The 19,456-nt window shown below is 40.2% G+C and overlaps 1 protein-coding gene across 39 annotated transcripts in view; it reads right to left on the bottom strand.

Annotated features, from left to right (window-relative positions):
* Positions 1-19,456, bottom strand: part of ATRX (ATRX chromatin remodeler) — a 201,839-nt gene that overhangs the window by 155,439 nt on the left and 26,944 nt on the right. For 37 of the 39 annotated variants that reach the window (XR_011385580.2, XR_011385579.2, XR_016228266.1 and 34 more), the window contains 4 exons: positions 9,069-9,181; positions 5,079-5,134; positions 3,801-3,853; positions 2,596-2,720 (listed from right to left, as the gene is read on the bottom strand). Coding sequence is in view for 34 of the 39 variants with exons in the window: in XM_051827346.3 (XP_051683306.1) it covers positions 2,596-2,720; positions 3,801-3,853; positions 5,079-5,134; positions 9,069-9,181 (347 nt within the window). In the remaining 5 variants the exon portion in view is untranslated. The remainder of the gene's footprint in view (positions 1-2,595; positions 2,721-3,800; positions 3,854-5,078; positions 5,135-9,068; positions 9,182-19,456) is intronic. The other 2 variants (XM_089324718.1, XM_089324719.1) reach the window with 1 other exon arrangement.

Raw genomic sequence — 19,456 nt, 5'->3', positions numbered from 1 at the left:
GTAGTAGAGAGGACAATGAAGTTCATTCTAGTACTGCTATACCTATTATGCAGCATGTCCCAACTAGTGTCTCAAAGCTTTACTACTCTACAAAGTTCTTAAAGAGTCTTAAACTACACATAATTTTAAAATACGTAAGCTGAAGTGCTCTAACAATAAATCATATAATAAAAGTATTTGTTGGAACCTATGGAAATAAAAACAACAACCTTTCTTAATTGTGAACATGTGAAATGAGGACAAAGATTGTCAATTTAAGTTTTCATTATGGTCTCTCAAGAACAAATACAGTAAGCATAATAAAAAGGGTCTGGGTCTCAATATTTATCTACACTGCTAGCTTAGTAAATGCACATTATTGGCAACAATTAAGAAAGTACTTGTCAGGGGTTCTCTGAAATATGTGCCTATGTTATTCAACAAGCAAGTTACAGCGTCAACTTAGTAAATGAATTTTTGAATCTCTGAACAAGAGAGAGAGGAAAGAGGGCACAGAGGATTGAGATTTTTATAGACTGTGGTAAATTTAATCCCCACAACAAAAAGTGCTCTTCACAACAAGCATTTCACATATATACTCTCACTCAGAGAAACCACAGCACATCACAGAAGCTAGAAATTTTGATTCTTCTGTAAATGGAAGCAAAGCAGCAGAGTGGAAAGAACACTCACTAGCTTTGGATACAGGCAAATCAGGAGATAGTTTAATTTAAAGTTGAAATATTACTTGAGCTCTGAATTTGTTAATCTCTACAAGTAGAAACAATAATTACCTTACAGCACTGTTTTGAAGATTACAGAGGTTAAATTCTGTAAGAGTTTTTCATCTATTAATACTCAACAGAGTATTACAACAATACCTGTAATAATAACCATCAGAATTTCACCTCATGAAATGAGGCTAATTTTTGTTTTGGTGTGAGAACGCAGCTTAGTTCCAGTTAGTAACATCATACTTGGTCTGACTTTCTTCCACAGTACCTTGAAAACAAAGGTTCCAATTGCTAGCTCTCAGAAGTAATCCCAGTGACAAACACCAAGAATGTAAAAATCTAATGTGAGTTACTTCCAGTGAGACTCAGACTCTCATGCTCTTTCTGCCCTTGGTCATGAAAACCATTACATAAAATTATCGCACATGATTTGTAAAGCCAAGTAAATGGTAGCCCAACAATTTTTTTCTCTCTTCTTTTAATCAACACCTTTCTTCATGTGTTTTCGCATTTCATTTTATAAATTTTAATTTACATTAGCTAAGCAAAGTACCACCCCTCTACCCACCATACATTTTAAAACTTCCACAATTTAAAACTATGACATTAAAACACAGACAAGGAAAAAAGTTTCTTAAACACCATTGTAAAAGGTGTGACCATGAGAATAACCTGAAAAAAATCTGCTGCTAAGCCACTAGGAACATACTGTTTAACAAAGAAAAAAATTCAAAATTTTGACTCTGAAACACTGAAAAATTACTAAAGTCCTTTGTCATCCTCACATCATCTAATAACATTGCTTTCATACTTGAACCACAAAGAGTTCAATATCCTTATTTGGTTTTTACCTCTCATTTAATTAAAAAGGTTTTACAGTCAGAACTTTTGAGAGGCACCTGACAAGCATTTTTAAGGACATAATAATAAAAAAATATACCTAAATCTATCTTTGATAATGAGCTTTGACTTTTACCCTTAGGAAAGTTAAGAATGCATTAAGACTAAGCTAGACTGTAAAAACTTTCTAACAAAATTTCAAGGGGCAGACATTGTTATATAGTGGGTTAAACAGCCTTTTGGAATACCCACATCCCATATCAGAGTGCCAGATGGAGTCCTGGTTGCTCAACTTCTGATCCAGCTTCCTGCTATTGTGAACTGGAAAGGAGCAGATGACAGCTCAAGAGCTTAGGTCCTTGCCACCCACACGGGAGACCCAGATGGTGCTCCATACTCCTGTTTTGGCCTGGCCCAGACCTGACTGTTGAGGGCATTTGGAGAATGAATGAGCAGATGAAATTTGTGTGTGTGTGTGTGTGCACGCGCGTCTGTACGTGCATATCTTTCTCTCTCTCTCTTTCTCTCTCTCTCTGCCTTTCAAGTAGATGAACATAAACACTGAAAAATTTTCTGAAGTAATCGTTACATTTTTGTATAAAGGAAACACATTAACATTACTGAACCAAAACCCAATATATTAAACTGCTTACTATTTCCACATCCAAGTATAATTTGTAAACAAAACCTCTTCTCTAAAATCCAATGGAGAAAAAATAGATTTTATTTTTTCAAAGGTAAGGAATATTCCAGAATCTAAAGCTGAATAACATTATTATCATAAAACAGTACTTCAAAAAGTTCACAGAAATGAAATTAAAAGATGTGTTACTACAAAGAATTTTGAAGTCTATGGATTTTTTTCATGATACACATTTGCCATGAACTTTTTAAGACCCCAAGTATACTTCCAGACCACCATCAGTACAATGCCAAATTTGGTCCTTTATACACAGTGAATGGTAATCAAGTTCCAATTTTACAGTAATATTTAAAAATACATTCCAACTTCAACTCCATATGAAAAATTGATACACATTACCTTTGGGCAAACTTTGCATAGTAATATCATTTTCTGAATTTTCATTAGAAGCATCTTCATTTACAGTTTCATCCAAAGGTTTTTCATCATCAGATTCTACATACTTTGTTACAATTGAAGGTTTCCTATGAAAGAATTAAGTCCACAAAATTATGGACATTTCTGACAATTGGAACACCCATAGAACATAAAAAACATGTTTGGATTGAGTAGTGGCTATCAACCAGGGATGCACATTAAATCACCTGGGGAAGTATACATCTCTGTATTATATTACTGAAGATTATCATTCAGCAGGCCTGGGGTAGGACCAGAGCATAGACATTCTAAAAAACCTACCAAGGGGTTCTTAAAGGGCATTCCTCTCTAAGACTCACTACTTTAGAGAATAAATTATTATAAGCAAGCTCTATTTATTAAGGGACATTCTCACTGGTGACAAACAACAAAAGTCCAATAGCCTGCAAACTTCTAATAAGAACATACTCCCTCCAAAAGTTTTGTTGGTTATTATAATATACTTAGAAATAGTTTGTCCTCATGTATAATTTGTTTGACAAGTTAGCACAAAACTGCATATTTTCCTTTCTTTGATCTTCATATAGTTCACTTACAATCTGCTACTCTCATCCCTAGACAGTTTCATATAGCCCTAAAAACCTATATATTGCCTGATGAGACAGTCAACATTTCTCCCTTTTCCCTTCTTTTTAAGGAAAGGGGCCACATAGCATATCAAATATTTTAGAAAGAACTAGAAGAACTTGAAGGTATCAAATACAAAGAAATGATCAGGAGTTAGAAATGCTAATTATCATTATTTGATCAGTATACACTGTATAAATTTCTTATATCATAATGTTTTCCATAAATATATAATTATTACACATTCATCAAAAATGTATAAAGCCTTGTGGAATCCAAGAAAAATTTAAAATGAGCTACTTATTACAAGAGCCAAAATGCTTAACAAATCCTTCTCCAAAACTGTTAAAATTCAAAATTGGAATAAATTAATAATTAAAAACAGGTAACAGATACAAAAGACTTACCAAAGTATAGTACTCATTTTAAAATGCATGCCTTTGAATAGTTTACTTAGAACAATGGTGCTTGAAGTAAGTTCACACAAAAGATTTATCTTTTAACAAAGCAAAAAATAAAGCAATCCGAAAAAGACAATTTTCTCTTAAGTATCAACCAACCTCTTTGATCGTGACAATCCTGAAGATCTGGATTTTTCTGAAGAGCTAGTTCCCTAAACATGAGAAACAAATATGAAAGTGAGCAAAACTCAGAGCAAAATCCCTGTAGTTAACTATTATGCTATAATATTATCTTTTACATAGTGATGATATAATACTTATATGCCTTAAATATTTTTCTAAAAGAAAATTTAAAAACCATCAATTACTGTTAAGTTTCTCTGACTAAAGATTACATTTCTGTTTTAAAATTTTTGTTGTTACATGCTAAAGTGGTAAGAGATGATATGCTGCTATACCATGCACATAGCCCCAGTCAACAAGGACAAAACAAAGGTGTAAAAAGTAGTAAGAGGGGCCAGCGCTGTGGCGTAGAGGGTTGGGCCACCACCTACAGTGCCGCCATGCCATATTGGTGCCGGTTCCTGTCCCAGCTGCTCCACTTCCAATCCAGCTCTCTGCTATTGCCTGGGAAAGCAGTAGAAGGTGGCCCAAGTCCATGGGCCCCTGCACCCACGTGGGAGACCTGGAGGAAGATCCTGGCTCCTGGCTTCGAATCGGCACAGCTTCAAACGTTGCGGCCACTCGGAGTGAACCAGCAAACGGAAGACCGCTCTCTCTCTCTCTCTCTTTCTTTCTCTGCCTCTCCTTCTATCTCTGTTTAACTCTGACTTTCAAATAAATAAATAAGTCTTTTTTAAAAAAAGTAATCAGATTCAAATAGAGGTAGGGAGTTTTTAGGATGTGAAAATGTGTCACTCTTCTCATAGAGTAACTTCTACAGCTTGCTTTGAAATACTAAATTTACTTAATTCTGACAGTATAATCAATATACTCACATTGGATTCAATTTTTTGTACAACGTAGAAAGAATTCTAAAATCATAGCATAGGCCTGTGCATCAGGTAAAGGACCCCAGTATGAATTGATATAATCATGCCTAGGAGACTCTTTAACAGAAAATTTTGGGAGATCTCCCACGCAATCAAGCCTACAACATCTATCTCAAACACCACTGCTGCAATATAGTAATGAATAAATACCTTTCTATTAGAAAGTCTTTGGTAATATGATTTTAGGTAAACTGAAATGAACCACAGCAATAATGCACACCTTCTTAAGATGAACTACCAGTAAACTGAAGTGACATCACGAAATTTTGGTATAAAAGTAACTTTAAACACATGCATATATTAACCAGAGGCAATTTAATGACATATATTGCAGTTCGTTATTAGAAATAAATAAATATATCTAAAATCTTCCAATTATTCTTACCTCTTCCCTGCTGTTTTCAATCATATCAGAGTTATTTCCAGAACCACTGGTTTTATCTAAAAAAGAAATGAAAGAATATTATGTATCTCTTCAATGCATTATCAAACAGAAGACTAATACCTACACCTCCAAGAACTCATTTTCAAGTTATTAATGGTGACAGTACTGGCCATTACTGGCCATGTACTCACATTAAAATATGCCTAAGAGGAATATTCTGACTAGAATCACTCTTATTTGACACAGTAATTTCTAAAAAGAGTATTTTGGTATCAAAACATTTTCTCATGTAATTTTCTAAGATATTTCACATAAAAAATTTAGGTTACAGTTTATATAAAAAAATTAAAACCACTAAATTCTATTTCATCTCATCATAAAATACTGGGAAAATAAGAGCAAATCAAACCTAAAGCAAGCGAAAAGGGAGAAAATCAACGGCTCACAGAATCTCACTTATATGTGGAATCTAAAACATATATGGAGTCTAAAAAACAGTAATCTACAGAATTTGCAAGTATAATAGTGGTTGCCAGAGGTTGATGGGGAAAGGCTGATTAAGAGATACTAAGTTATTCCAAGATAACAATAAGAAGTTCTTGGGATCTACTGCACAGTAAGGTGATTATAATTAATTCTAATGTACTATATATTTTTCTCTATTTTCAAAAACTAGAAGATAGGATTTTGAATATTACCACAAAGAAGTGTTAAATGAACAATTTATTTACTCTGTACACAACTGAAACATCACACACTACCCCATAAATATGTACAATTTTATAATCAAAAAATGCTGTACTTAAAAAGCAAAATTAGGGGCTGGAATTGTGGTGCAGCAAGTTAAAGCCTCAGGCTGCAGAGACAGCATCCCACACAGGTGTAGGTTCAAGTCCCAGCTGTTCCTCTTCCAATCCAGCTCCCAGCTAATGTGCCTGGGAAAGCAGTAGAGAATGGCCCAAGTGGTTGGGCCCCTGCACCCACGTGGGAAACTGGAAAGAAGCTCCTGGTTCCTAACTTCGGATCAGATCAGCTCCAGCCGCTTCAGCCTTTTGGGAAGTGAACCAGCAGATGGAAGACCTCTCTCGCTGTCTCTACCTCTCTGTATAACTCTTTCAAATAAATAAAATAAATCTTTAAAATAAAATAAAATTGGCATCATACTAAAAAAATAAGGCAGATATTAATAAACCAGTGAATGAAACTTGTTTCCTATCTCTTTCTTTCTGCCTTTCAAATAAATAAATGAGTAAAATATTTTAAATAGGAAAAAGAGAAGACTAGAATGAAGTAAGTATGCGGCATCAATTTAGAAGATTCAACATCAACTCATGAAAATGTAACATTTATTTTATTTGAATGGCAGAGTTACAGAGGAAGAGAGAGAGAGAGAGAGAGAGAGATATCAGTCTTCAATTTGCTAGTTCACTCCCCAAATGGCCACAATGTTTGGAGCTGGGCCAATCTAAAACCAGGAACCTGGGGGTTTTTCTGGGTCTCTCACATGGGTGCAGGGGCCCAAGGACTTGGGCCACCTTCACTGCTTTCCCAGGCCACAGCAAAGAGCTGGATCGGAAGAGTAGCAGCCACGACTCGCGGAGAGGGAGAGGGGTGGAGGAGAGAGAGAAGGAGAGAGAGAAGGGGAGAGAGAGAGAGAGACAGAGAGAGAAATAGAGAGAGAGAAAGAAAGAGAAAGAGAAAGAGGAAGAGGAAGAGGAAAAGGAAGGAGGAGAAAAAAAGAGAGATCTTCCATTTGTTAGTTCATAACCCAGATAGCTGCAGCAGAGACAGGGCTGGCCCAGGCAGAAGCCAGAAGCCAGAAGCCAGGAAATTCATCTGGGTCTCCCATGTGGGTGGCAGGGACCCAAACACTTGAACCATCCACCCACTGCTTTTTCCAGGCCATTAGCAGGGAGCTGGATCAGAAATAGAGGCACAAATGGGTGCCTATATGGGATGCCAGCGCCCCAGGCAGTGGCTTTAATCACTATGTCACAATGCTAGTCTCATATCCCTCATTTTAAAAGGATATTTTCAGGGCCGATACTGTGGCTCAGTAGGTTAATCTTCTGTCGGGGAGGAGGGGGCCAGCATCCCACATAGGCGTTGATTCTAGTCCTGGCTGCTCCTCTTCCAATCCAACTCTCTGCTGTGGCCTGGGAGAGCAGTAGAAGATGGCCAAAGTCGTTGGGCCCCTGAACCAACGTGGGAGACCTGGAGGAAGCTCCTGGCTCCTGGCTCCTGGCTTCGGATTGATCCAGCTCTGGCCGTTGTAGCCATTTCGGAAGTGAACCAACAGATGAAAGACCTTTCTCTCTGTCTCTCCCTCTCACTGTAACTCTATCTTCCAAGTAAATAAATAAAATCTTAAAGTATATTTTCACTGAATAGAGAGTTCTGAGCTGGCAATTATTTTCATATGGCACTTTAAAGAAAGCATTTCACTGCTATCTGCCTTCTATCATTTACGTCATGTAAGCTGTTAGAGTTACTGTTGCTCTTTTGGAAGTAGTATCTCTTTACTCTGGCTACTTAGAAAATTTTCTCCTTTTTGGAGTTTGATTGTGATGTGCCTATAGTTTTTTTGGTGTTGTTTAATCTCTCTGGGGCTCCCAAATATTGAATCTGGAATCTAATATCATTCATCACTTTAAGAAAATGCTTAGATAATCTCTCTACAAATCTGACCACTGATCTATTCTTTCTCTTCTCTCCTGGAACTCCAATTACACACATGTCTGAGTTTTACAATGTGATCTATCTTACACTTTTGTGTATATATCATGAGAGTGTGTGTGTGTGTGTGTGTTCAGGTCCATATATGTAGCTACCCCTGAAAATAACAACCAACACATGATACAGTATTTTTTTTGACAGGCAGAGTGGATAGTGAGAGAGAGAGACAGAGAGAAAGGTCTTCCTTTTGCCGTTGGTTCACCCTCCAATGGCCGCCACGGCTGGCGCACTGCAGCCCGCGCACCGCGCTGATCCGAAGCCAGGAGTCAGGTGCTTCTCCTGGTCTCCCATGGGGTGCAGGGCCCAAGCACTTGGGCCATCCTCCACTGCCTTCCCGGGCCACAGCAGAGAGCTGGCCTGGAAAAGGGGCAACCGGGACAGAATCCAGCGCCCCGACCGGGACTAGCGGTGCCGGCACACCGGGTTCTAGGTGGAGGATTAGCCTATTGAGCCACGGTGCCGGCCGATACAAGATATTTTTAAAAAGTAGAGAGGGGGACAGGAATTTTGCCTAGTGGTTAAGATACCAGTTAAGGTTCATGAACCTGACACCAGATGTCATAGTGACTGGGATCAATACCCAGCTCCACCTCCTGGAGCCAGCTTACTGCTAATTCAGACCCTGAAAGGCAGCAGAGATAACTCAAGTAACTGAGTTCCTGCTATGCACGTGAGAGATCTGGATTGCTTTACTAGCCCCCATCTTCAGCCCCAACCCTGGAGCTGTTACAGGCATTTGGGGTATGGTCCAAAATATAGGAATTCTATGTATTTTCCTCCCTCCCCCTCTTGCCTCTCAAATGAACACACACATTTTTTACGACAGAGAGAAGGACAGAAAGGAGGTCTTAAGTGGCTATATAAAAACATGCACCAAATGTACTCACAGATATTTTCAAACAACATAAAAATGTAACAATACATAAGTAACTGGTAAGATAAAATATGTCTGTACTACTCCCACCTCTGCTAATACCACCAGTTTTTCAGTCAACTTTCATCACCATGTCTAAAAGACATTTCTATTATGTATAAAACCATAATAAATGCTTCCTGAAGTCCAGACAACCACACACTTATATTTTGACTTACCAAAATTAGAATCTTCTAGAATATGAGATTCTAAGTAAGATATATAATAGGGGTTTCTTTACTCACTAATCTAATTTTCCACAAACTGAAATCCTTTAATACCTGCTCTCCACCCACCCCACAAAAATAAAGAAAAAAAGGACTAGAAGTTTTTCAATTTACCTATGCTTTGGTGCATTGTAGGTCGTGGAGGAGAGCTTGTTTCTTCAGATTCTTCAGATGACTGTGCCAGGAAGTCATGAAGCTTCTGCACCAATGTATTCAACTTGCTTTCACTATCAAAAGAAATATTTAAAGAATTTTCTTAGTCTGCCACTTATTTCATTAAATATAAAGCTCTGACCAACTGAAAATCAATCATTACTCTAAGTCTTCTGAATGTATCCATATTCAAAGTAAAAATTTAAAGAATCAATTATTTCAGAGGATATAACCAACCTATACACTTACCTAACATCAAAATATCATTTAAGAGAAAAGCTAGCATAATATTTCCAAGATATTGAGCATTCTCAATGTGCTATATCTGATATAGATAATATCAGATATTATAAAATTAAATAGAAGTTAAACTTTACTATTAAGCTATTTAAAATGTGCCACAAAATCCTAGCCTTAATCTACTCTGTAAGATAGTTACCTACCATAAATCAGTTTCAAAAGGACTAAAAAGTTTGGGGGTTAAAAGGCAAAAAAAATTCATATTTGCATTATTCCTATATTAATATCACAATCACTAATTGATCCTTATATACATCTTCACAGATCATCAACTACTTTATGCTTTTGTTGTCTCACTTGTATACTCATATAGCCTATATTTGAAAAAGCCTTAGAAATCAAAACATATGTAAAGCAGCTTTTCAAGAAACATTTACAGACAGGTATTATAGTACAGCAGGTTAAGCCCCTACATGGAACTCCTGCATTCCCTACTGGACTGCCTGGTTAAGGCTCCAGTTAATCAGTACTTATGGATCAGTTTCCTGCTAATGTGGCACCTGGCCCAGCTAGGCTGTGTTGGGCATTTGGGGAGTAAACCAGAAGATGAAAGATCTCTGTCTCGCTCTTCCTCTTCTTCCTCTTCTTCCTCTCTCTCTCTCTCTCTCTCTCCCCCCCTCTTCCCCAACCTCTCAAATAAATAAATAAAAATAAACCTTTTTAAAAGATTGACTTAACAGTTTCTGAAAAAAGGAAGCCAAAATTTTGTTTGACATCATTAAACATAAAAAGTCATTAATTTATCAAATACATTTATTGATCATGCACTCTGTCAAAGGCCTCAGCCTGTGTTTTTAAACTCTATCTTCAGGGCCAGCACTGTAGGCCGGGGCTTTAACCCACTGCGGCACAGCACCAGCATCCCATATGGGCACTGGTTCAAGTTCCAGCTGTTCCACTTCCAATCCAGCTCCCTGATAATGTGCCTGGGAAAGCAGCAAAAGATGGCCCAAGTGCTTGAGCCCCTGCACCCATGTGGGAGACTGAAGAAACTCCTGGCTCCTGGCATTGGATTAGCTCAGCTCCGGCCATTGCAGCCATCTGGGGAATGAACCAGCAGATGGAAGACATCTGTCTCTACCTCTCTAACTCTTTCAAATAAATAAAATTTTTTTAAAAATTCTATCTTTTACTTGGGATAAAATAGTATAACTAACCCAAAGATGAATAAAATATGGAACAGGAAGACCGGCGCCGTGGCTCACTAGGCTAATCCTCCGCCTTGCGGCGCCGGCACACCGGGTTCTAGTCCCGGTCGGGGCGCCGGATTCTGTCCCGGTTGCCCCTCTTCCAGGCCAGCTCTCTGCTGTGGCCAGGGAGTGCAGTGGAGGATGGCCCAAGTGCTTGGGCCCTGCACCCCATGGGAGACCAGGAGAAGCACCTGGCTCCTGCCATCGGATCAGCGCGGTGCGTCGGCCGCAGCGTGCCAGCCGCGGCGGCCATTGGAGAGTGAACCAACGGCACAGGAAGACCTTTCTCTCTGTCTCTCTCACTGTCCACTCTGCCTGTCAAAAAAAAAAAAAATGGAACAGGATTTGAAAGAGTTCAGTCGTTAAGGGAAATATTTATATAATTAAATTTTACAACATTGTTAATTTACATACTCACAATAGGTGCATCTGTAATAAGTTATAAGAAGTTACAATTTGAGATGCAGCACCTAAATATTAAACCCATTTTTAATGAACTTAAAATGGAAAATAAAATTGTGACTCCTTGAAAATTCAAAATCATTCTGCCAAAGGAAACCACCAAGAAAGCAAAAAGAGGGGCCAGCACTGTGGTACAGCAGATTAGGCTACCTCTTCTGATACCAGCATAACATATCATATCAGATTGCTGGTGCAAGTCCCAGCTATTCCCATTCAGCTCCTTGCTAATGTACCTGGGAAACTCAAAGAGATTCTAGGCTCCTGGTTTCAGCCTGGCATAGCCCGCCATGGCAACCACTGGGGAAGTGAACCAGTGGATGGAAGATCTCTTTCTCTGTCTATCCCTCTCTATCACTCTTTCATACAAATGAAAAAAAATCTATTATTCAAAAAACGAAAGTAAAAAGCAACCCACAGAAAGGTAGAAAATAACATTCACAGCATAATTCTCAGAAGGGTCTACTATGTAAATTATATAAAGATTTCTACAGTTAAATAATAAAAAGATGAAATCCAATTTAAAATTGAGCAAAGAGGGGCTGATGTGTGGCAGCATGTCAAGATGCTGCTTGGGACACTAGTATCCCGTATCAAAATATCAGTTCCCAGTCCCAGTTGCTCTGCTTCTTATATAGCTCCCTGCTAATACACCTGGAAAAGCAGAAGATGGCCCAAATGCTTGGGCCCCTGACATCCACGTGGGAGACCTATAGAGTTCCAGGCTCCTGGCATCAACCGTTTGGGGAATGAACCAGCAGATGGAATATATCTTCCTCTGTCTCTCCTTCTCTCACTCTTTCAAACAAATGAATCTTTTTAAAAAATATGCAAAAGACATATAGATACACATTTCTCCAAATAAGATATACAAATCGCCAAGTACTTGAAAAAATGCCCAAGATTATTAATCATTAGGGAAATATAAATCAAAACCACAAGAAACCATGCTATACTCAATAGAATGGACAATAATGATTTAAAATACAAAAACTAAATGTTGGGAAGAATATAGAGAAATTAGATTGCACATACATTGCTAATAACAATGTAAAATGGTATAGCACTATAAAAAAAGTTTGGTAGCTACTTAAAAAATTAAACATAGGAGACATGATTGTTGTGTTGCTTCCTACAATGTCGGCATCCCATATTAAGTGCTGGTTCACATCCTGACTGCTCCATTTTCAACCCAGCTCCATGGTAATACACCTGGGAAAGTGGTAGAAGATAGCCTGTGTGGGTCCCTGTCAATCATGTGGGAGATCTGGATGGAGTTCCAGGCTCCAGTCTTCAGACTGGCCCAGACCTAGCCATTGCAGCCATTTAGGGAGTGAACCAGTAGATTGACGATCTCTAACTCTTAAATCTTTAAGAAAGATAGTTGTTGGGGCCGGCTCTGTGGGGTATGGGTAAAGCCGACGACTGTAGTGCCAGCATCCCATATGGGCGCCGGTTCGAGTCCTGGTTGCTTCACTTCGAATCCAGCTCTCTGCTATGGCCTAGGAAAGCAGCAGAAGATGGCCTAAGTCCTAGGGCCCCTGCGCCCTCATGGGAGACCTGGAAGAAGTACCTGGCTCCTGCCTTTGGATCAGCACAGCTCCGGCCGTTGCAGCCAATTGGGGAGTGAACCAGCAGATGGAAGACCTTTCTTTCTCTCTGCCTCTCCTCTCTCTATGTAACTGACTTTCAAATAAAATGAATAATTCTTTAAAAAAAAAAAGATAGTTACCAAACAATCCAACAATTCTACAACTATTCACTGACAATGAAAACAAAAGCCATGCAAAAAATTGTATATAAGTGTTCAAAATATTATCCATAACAGCCAAAACAGAAAGCACCCAAAAGCATATCAACTGATGGATGGATGAACAGAATGTGGTTTATATTCATGGAATACTATACCTCAATAGAAAATAAATGAGGGGCCAGCACTGTGGCATAGCAGGTAAAGCCACCACCTGCAGTGCCAGCATCCCATATGGGCACCAGTTCCAGTTCCGGCTGCTACACTTTCTGATCCAGCTCACTGCTATGGCCTGGGAAAACAGTGGAAGATAACCCAACTCCTTGGGCCCCTGCACCTGCATGGGAGACCCAGAAGAAGCTCCTGGCTTCTGGCTTCGAAGCGGCTCAGCTCCAGCAGCTGCGGCCATTTGGTGAAGCAAACCAGTGGATGGAAGACTTCTCTCCCTGCATCTGTTGCTCTCTAATTCTGCCTTTCAAAATAAATAAATCTTTTTTAAAAAAGAAAATGGCCGGCGCCATGGCTCAATGGGCTAATCCTCCGCCTGCAGCGCTGGCACTCCGGGTTCTAGTCCCGGTCGGGTCGCCGGATTCTGTCCCGGTTGCCCCTCTTCTAGGCTAGCTCTCTGCTGTGGACCGGGAGTACAGTGGAGGATGGCCCAGGTCCTTGGGCCCTGCACCCCATGGGAGACCAGGAGAAGCACCTGGCTCCTGGCTTCGGATCAGCACAGCACACTGGCCACAACGTGCCGGCCTTAGCGGCCACTTGGGGAGTGAACCAACAGAAAAGGAAGACCTTTCTCTCTGTCTCTCTCTCTCACTGTCCACTCTGCCTGTCAAAAAAAAAAAAGAAAAAGAAAATGAAGGAAACGTTGATACTTTCTAAAACATATTCTAAAGAAGGCAGCCACATGTCATATATGTCATATACAAACATGTATGTCATGTCATGTACAGCATGTCATATACAAAAATATTCAGAATATGCTAGTCCAGAAAGAAAACAGATTTAGTGGTCACTTGGGCATGGAGAAAGGGAGAATCAAGAGGCACGGGGTGGGGGCCAGCACTATGGCACAGTGGACTAAGCCTCCACCTGTGGTGCCAGCATCCCATATGGGTGCCAGTCCATTTCCCAGCTGCTCCTCTTCCAATCCAGCTCTCTGCTATGGCTTGAGAAAGCAGTAGAAGCCGGCCCAACTGCTTGGGCCCCTACACCTTCATGGAAGAACCAGAAGAAGCTCCTCGCTCCTGGCTTGGGATCAGCCCAGCTCCAGCCTTTACGGCCAATTGGGGAGTGGCTTCTACACTTAAAATGATTAAAATGGGGTGGGCGAATAGGAAAGCAGTTAAAAGTCTGCTTGGAATGTCACCTCCCATAACAGATTACCTGCATTCAGGTCCTGGCTCTGCTGCTGATTCCAGCATCCTGCTAACATGAACCCTGAGAGGAAGCAGTGATAGCTCAAATAGTGGGGTGGGTCCCTGCCACTCATGCAAGAGACTGAGACTGAGTACCCAGTCTTCTGGTTTGGGCCAGGTCCAGTCCTGGCTATTGCAGGCATTTGAAAAACTTAGCCAGCAGATGGCAGATCTCTGTCTCTCTGTCATTCCCTATCACTGTGCCTTTCAAATAAAATAAAAGATTTTAAAGGGTTAAAGTGGAAATGGACATCAGGCAGAAAAGATGGTACTTGAGATTGGTCAAATCTCATATTGCAGTGTTTTGGTTAGAGCCCTGGCTTTGCTCAACTCCAGTTTCCTGCTAATGCACATCCTGGAAGGCAGCAGAAATGGCTCAAGTAGTTGGGTCCCTCCCATCCATGTGAGAGATCCAGATGGAGTTCCAGGCCCCTGGCTTTGGCAGACAGATCTCAATCAATCACTGCAAATCAAATCCATCAATCTCTTTCTATCCATCTCTCATCTCTGACTTTCAAATAAAAAGCAGCAGAGGTTATTTTTTCAGCTCAGAAAAAAACTAATAAAGTAAAACTTTTAAAAAGTTCAAATAGGGAGTCGGCGCTGTGGCACAGGTTAATCCTCCGCCTGCGGTGTTGGCATCCCAAATGGGTGCAGGTTCTGGTCCCGACTGCTCCACTTCTGATCCAGCTCTCTGCTATGGCCTGAGAAAGCAGTAGAAGGTGGCCCAAGTCCTCTGGCCTCTGTACCCACATGGGAGACCTGGAAGAAGCTCCTGGCTCCTGGCTTTGGATCGGCTCAGCTCCAGCCATTATGGCCATTTGAGGAGTGAACCAGCAGATGGATGACCTTTCTCTGTGTCTCTCCCTCTCACTGTAACTCTACCTCTCAAATAAATAAAATTTTTTTAAAAAGTTCAAATAGGATTCAATATCATCTACAATATTGTATTTATCTTAATATTTGAAAATGGAAGACAAAATAGTTATCTTATTTAAAAAGAATATACTGGAGTCAGTGTGGCACAGATGGCTGAGCAACTACCTGCAACACTGGCATCCCTTATCAAAGTCCTGGTTCAAGTCCCAACTGTTCCACTTCCTAGCCAGCATTCTGCTAATGCGCATCCTGTAAGGCAGCAGATGATGACTTAAGTACTTGGGTCCCTGCCACCTGTGTGGGAGACCAGGATGGAATTCCTAGCTCCTAGCTTTGGCCTGGCCCGGACCTACTTGTTAGGACCTTTTGGAAGAGTGAATCAGTGAATGGCAGGTATCTATCTATCTATCTATCTCTCTCTCTCTCTCTCTCTCTCTCTCTCCCCCCCTCCCCTCCCCCATTCTACTTAATTCTACCTTTCAAATAAATACGTTTTTTAAAAAATAGCATATTATTTTTAAAATACAGTAAAGCAACTCAGCTTACAGAACGTTATCCATTCGGCCCTTGCATCCTGGGACAGGTGAAGCTCATTTGTACCTCTTAGACTGAAGGAAACGGGCCAGCAGGAGTTAGGCAAAGCATGCCTCCATGGCTATATTCACCACTTTAGCAAACAGAACTTTGCTACCACGGCCAGTGCTGTGGTGTAGTAGGCTAAGCTTCTGCCTGCTGCACAGACATCCCATATGGGCACGGGTTCATGTCCCAGCTGCTGAACTTCCAATCCAGCTCTCTGCTTATGGCCTAAGAAAGCAGTACAAAATGGCCCAAGTGCTTGGGCCCCTGAACCCACGTGGGAGACTATGATCTTGGCTCCTGGCTTCAGATTGGCCCAGCTCCAGCCATTGTAGCCATTTGGGGATGGAAGACCTTTCTCTCTCTCTGTCTCTGCCTCTCTGTAACAGTGCTTTTCAAATAAATAAATCTTTAAACAAAAAGTACTTTGGGTTAATACAGCATACTTTTTCCAAAGTTTTTCATCTTAACTCTATTTTCATCTTAACTCTATGCAAATACTGTATTATTCTTTTGCACTTTTTTAATTTATTAAACTTTATTATTTTTTGTTACTATATTACTAACATCCTCACTGATCTCCTGGCTTTCTGTGGGTTTTTTTGTTTTGAAGATTCATTTACCTATTTGAGAAGTAGTTACATTCAGAGAGAGGGAAAGACATAGAGAAAGGTCTCCCATCTGCTGGTTCACTCCCCAAATAGCTGCAACAGCTGGGGCTGAGCTGATCCAAAGCCAGGAGCCTGGGACTTCCCCCATGTTTCCCACGTGGGTGCAGGGACCCAAGCACTTGGGCCATCCTCCACTGTGGCCTGGCCCAGCTCCAACCATTGCAGATATTTGGGGAGTGAACAGTAGAGGGAAGGACAGAACATCTGTGTGTGTGTGTCTGTGTGTGTGTCCATGTCCTTCTCTACCAATCTTGACTTTCAAAGGAATAAATAAATCTTTTTTTTTTTTTAATTTTTTTTTTTTTTGACAGGCAGAGTGGACAGTGAGAGAGAGACAGAGAGAAAGGTCTTCCTTTTGCCGTTGGTTCACCCTCCAATGGCCGCCGCGGCCGGCGCGCTGCGGCCGGCGCACCGCGCTGATCTGATGGCAGGAGCCAGGAGCCAGGTGCTTCTCCTGGTCTCCCATGCGGGTGCAGGGCCCAAGCACTTGGGCCATCCTCCACTGCACTCCCTGGTCACAGCAGAGAGCTGGCCTGGAAGAGGGGCAACCGGGACAGAATCTGGTGCCCCGACCGGGACTAGAACCCGGTGTGCCGGCGCCGCTAGGCGGAGGATTAGCCTAGTGAGCCGCGGCGCCGGCCCGGAATAAATAAATCTTTTTAAAAAATAATAAAAATAGGGGCTGGCGCTGTGGCACTGGGGGGTTAAAGCCCTTGCCTACAGTGCTGCCACCCTATATGGGTGCTGGATCGAGTCCCAGCTGCTCCACTTCCAATCCAGCTCTCTGCTATGGCCTGGGAAAGCAGTAGAAGATGGCCCAAGTCCTTGGGACCCTGCACCCACATGGAAGACCTGGAAGAAACTCCTGGCTCCTGGCTTCAGATCGGCACAGCTCTGGCCATTGAGGCCAACTGCGGAGTGAACCTGCGGATGGAAGAATTCTCTCTCTCTCTGTGTAACTCTGACTTTCAAATAAATAAATAAGTCTTTAAAAAAAAGGAAAAACTCCTTTAAAAAATAATAATAATAAAAACAAGTGAAGTAGGAAAAACAGAAGTTTCTTCTACCTCAGATCTCAGCCTAGGGGAAAAGTCCTTCATGAAAATCTGCTTTTTGAAAAATTCCACCCTCAGTATTAAGAAAAAAATTCAGGTCTCTACTATGTTCATGCAGGGCACAAGCTAGCAGCATGTTATTTTCAGCGTGCTATTTACAATTTCTATTTTCTGTGACAAGACTTTCTTAGCCTTTAACTCTACATGATTCTTATTATTGCATCTCTCTATTTAACATTAATTTTCTAATGGGAAACATGAAAGACTAACATAACTGGCCAAACTGGCTAAAAAGTACGTACCTCACCTAAGTTAAACGGTATCCTGCATTTTAATTCTTCAGAAATCCCTTCAAATACCCTCAAAGATCTAAACTTTTTAAATCCACATGCTTCTCCAGATCCTTGATAACTATTAACATCTTATACTTGAAGAATGTCTGGGAATAACAAACTTCTGTTCTTTTACAAAAAGAAAAAGGGGAGGGGAACAAAAAGAACTAAAACAGAAAAACAAAAGAAGATAAAAAAACACTGTGTCTATTTCACATTATCACAAAAAAGTCATTCAAGTCTCCCAGCCATCTAAAGAAACAAAAATTAAGTTTATGGGATGACAAGTTATACTCAGCAAGGACACCACAGAATAATCACCTAAATTAACATTTTTTTCTTATGACAGAATCTGAAACTTACCACAACAAACAGGACCCTATTAAAATCTAAAGCTTTTTCATAGAATCTCAAAACAAAATATATGAAGTAACCTGAATATGAAGAGCCACCGAAAATCTCTTGCTTTTTAAATTTTTCTTTATTTATTTGAAAAGCAGAGAGAGACAGAAAGAAAAACAAATAGATCTTCAATCTACTGGTTCACTCCCCAAATGTCTTCAACAGTCAGGGCTGGACCAGGCCAAAACCAGGAGCCAGGAACTCAATTCAGGTCTTCCACATATTAGCAGAGACCAAACTACCTGAATCATGGCCTGCTGCATCCCAGGGGTGTGCATTAGCAGGAAACTGGGAAATCAGAAGCAGATCCAGAACTCAAACTCAAGCACTCCAATATGGGATGAAGTTGACCCGGGCGACCGAACACCCATTTCCTGAAAGTCTCTTCTGAGTACCATTAAACATCTCTCCAGGGGCAGATGTTTAGCACAGTCTTTAAAATAAAAAAAAAAAATTAAAGAAAACATCTCCCTAAAAACAAACAGCAGACAATCTCTTCACAAAAACCAGATCTAACTCATTTGAGTTAAAAAGCAAAATAGTGTTTCTAAATCTTGTAGACACCATCTGGAGATTTCTTAGGAGCAAACTGAGGAATTCAAAGGAACTCATCAGAAGTGGAATAACTATATAATCCATACCTCTACAAATTAAGATTAAAGAATGGATTCAACTAAGAAGAACCAAAAGCAAATCATTAACTTCTGCATTCTGATAGAGAAGTAGAAAATAACCAAACTTATCTAACATCAACTCTAATTTGACCTCAAGACAACTAGTCCATGAATACTTATTCTGATATTTAAGCATATATTGCCCTACATACACACATACACATATATATATACACATTATGGCAGTCTTACCACCTAAAACTACAAAGCATTTCTTGTTATTCTGCTTAAGCTTCTTCATTCATTGATTTTCAAAGGGCTCTATTCCTGCAGAATCTAAATTAATAAAAACTCCAAGAATGCAAATGTTATACTTGTATTAAATGGTTTTCTTATCATTTCACAATGACTAAATAAAAGAAGTTTAGAAATGACCAATATCCTAAGTTTCTACTTTTTGGGTCTGGATTTAATATGTGCAAAAGTCATATGGGTCTATTTCTTTTACTAGGCTGATGCCTCAATGGAAAGAATAGTCATAATCTAGTAGTAGAATATAAGCAAATAGGACTAAGAGATGCAATTTTCTAGATGTATACACTTTTTTGAAAATCCTTTGAAAGCATCCATGTAGCACTGAAATTTCTAAACCAAAGTAAATCAGGTAAAATTCATAACTATCTCTAACCTTAATTTC

This window comes from Oryctolagus cuniculus, chromosome X (assembly GCF_051225735.1).
Source record: "Oryctolagus cuniculus isolate XC-2025 breed Fujian yellow rabbit chromosome X, ASM5122573v1, whole genome shotgun sequence".
Lineage (NCBI taxonomy): Eukaryota > Metazoa > Chordata > Mammalia > Lagomorpha > Leporidae > Oryctolagus > Oryctolagus cuniculus.
The sequence above is the reverse complement of the archived record's forward strand: the minus strand, read 5'-3'. Positions and strand labels throughout refer to the sequence as shown.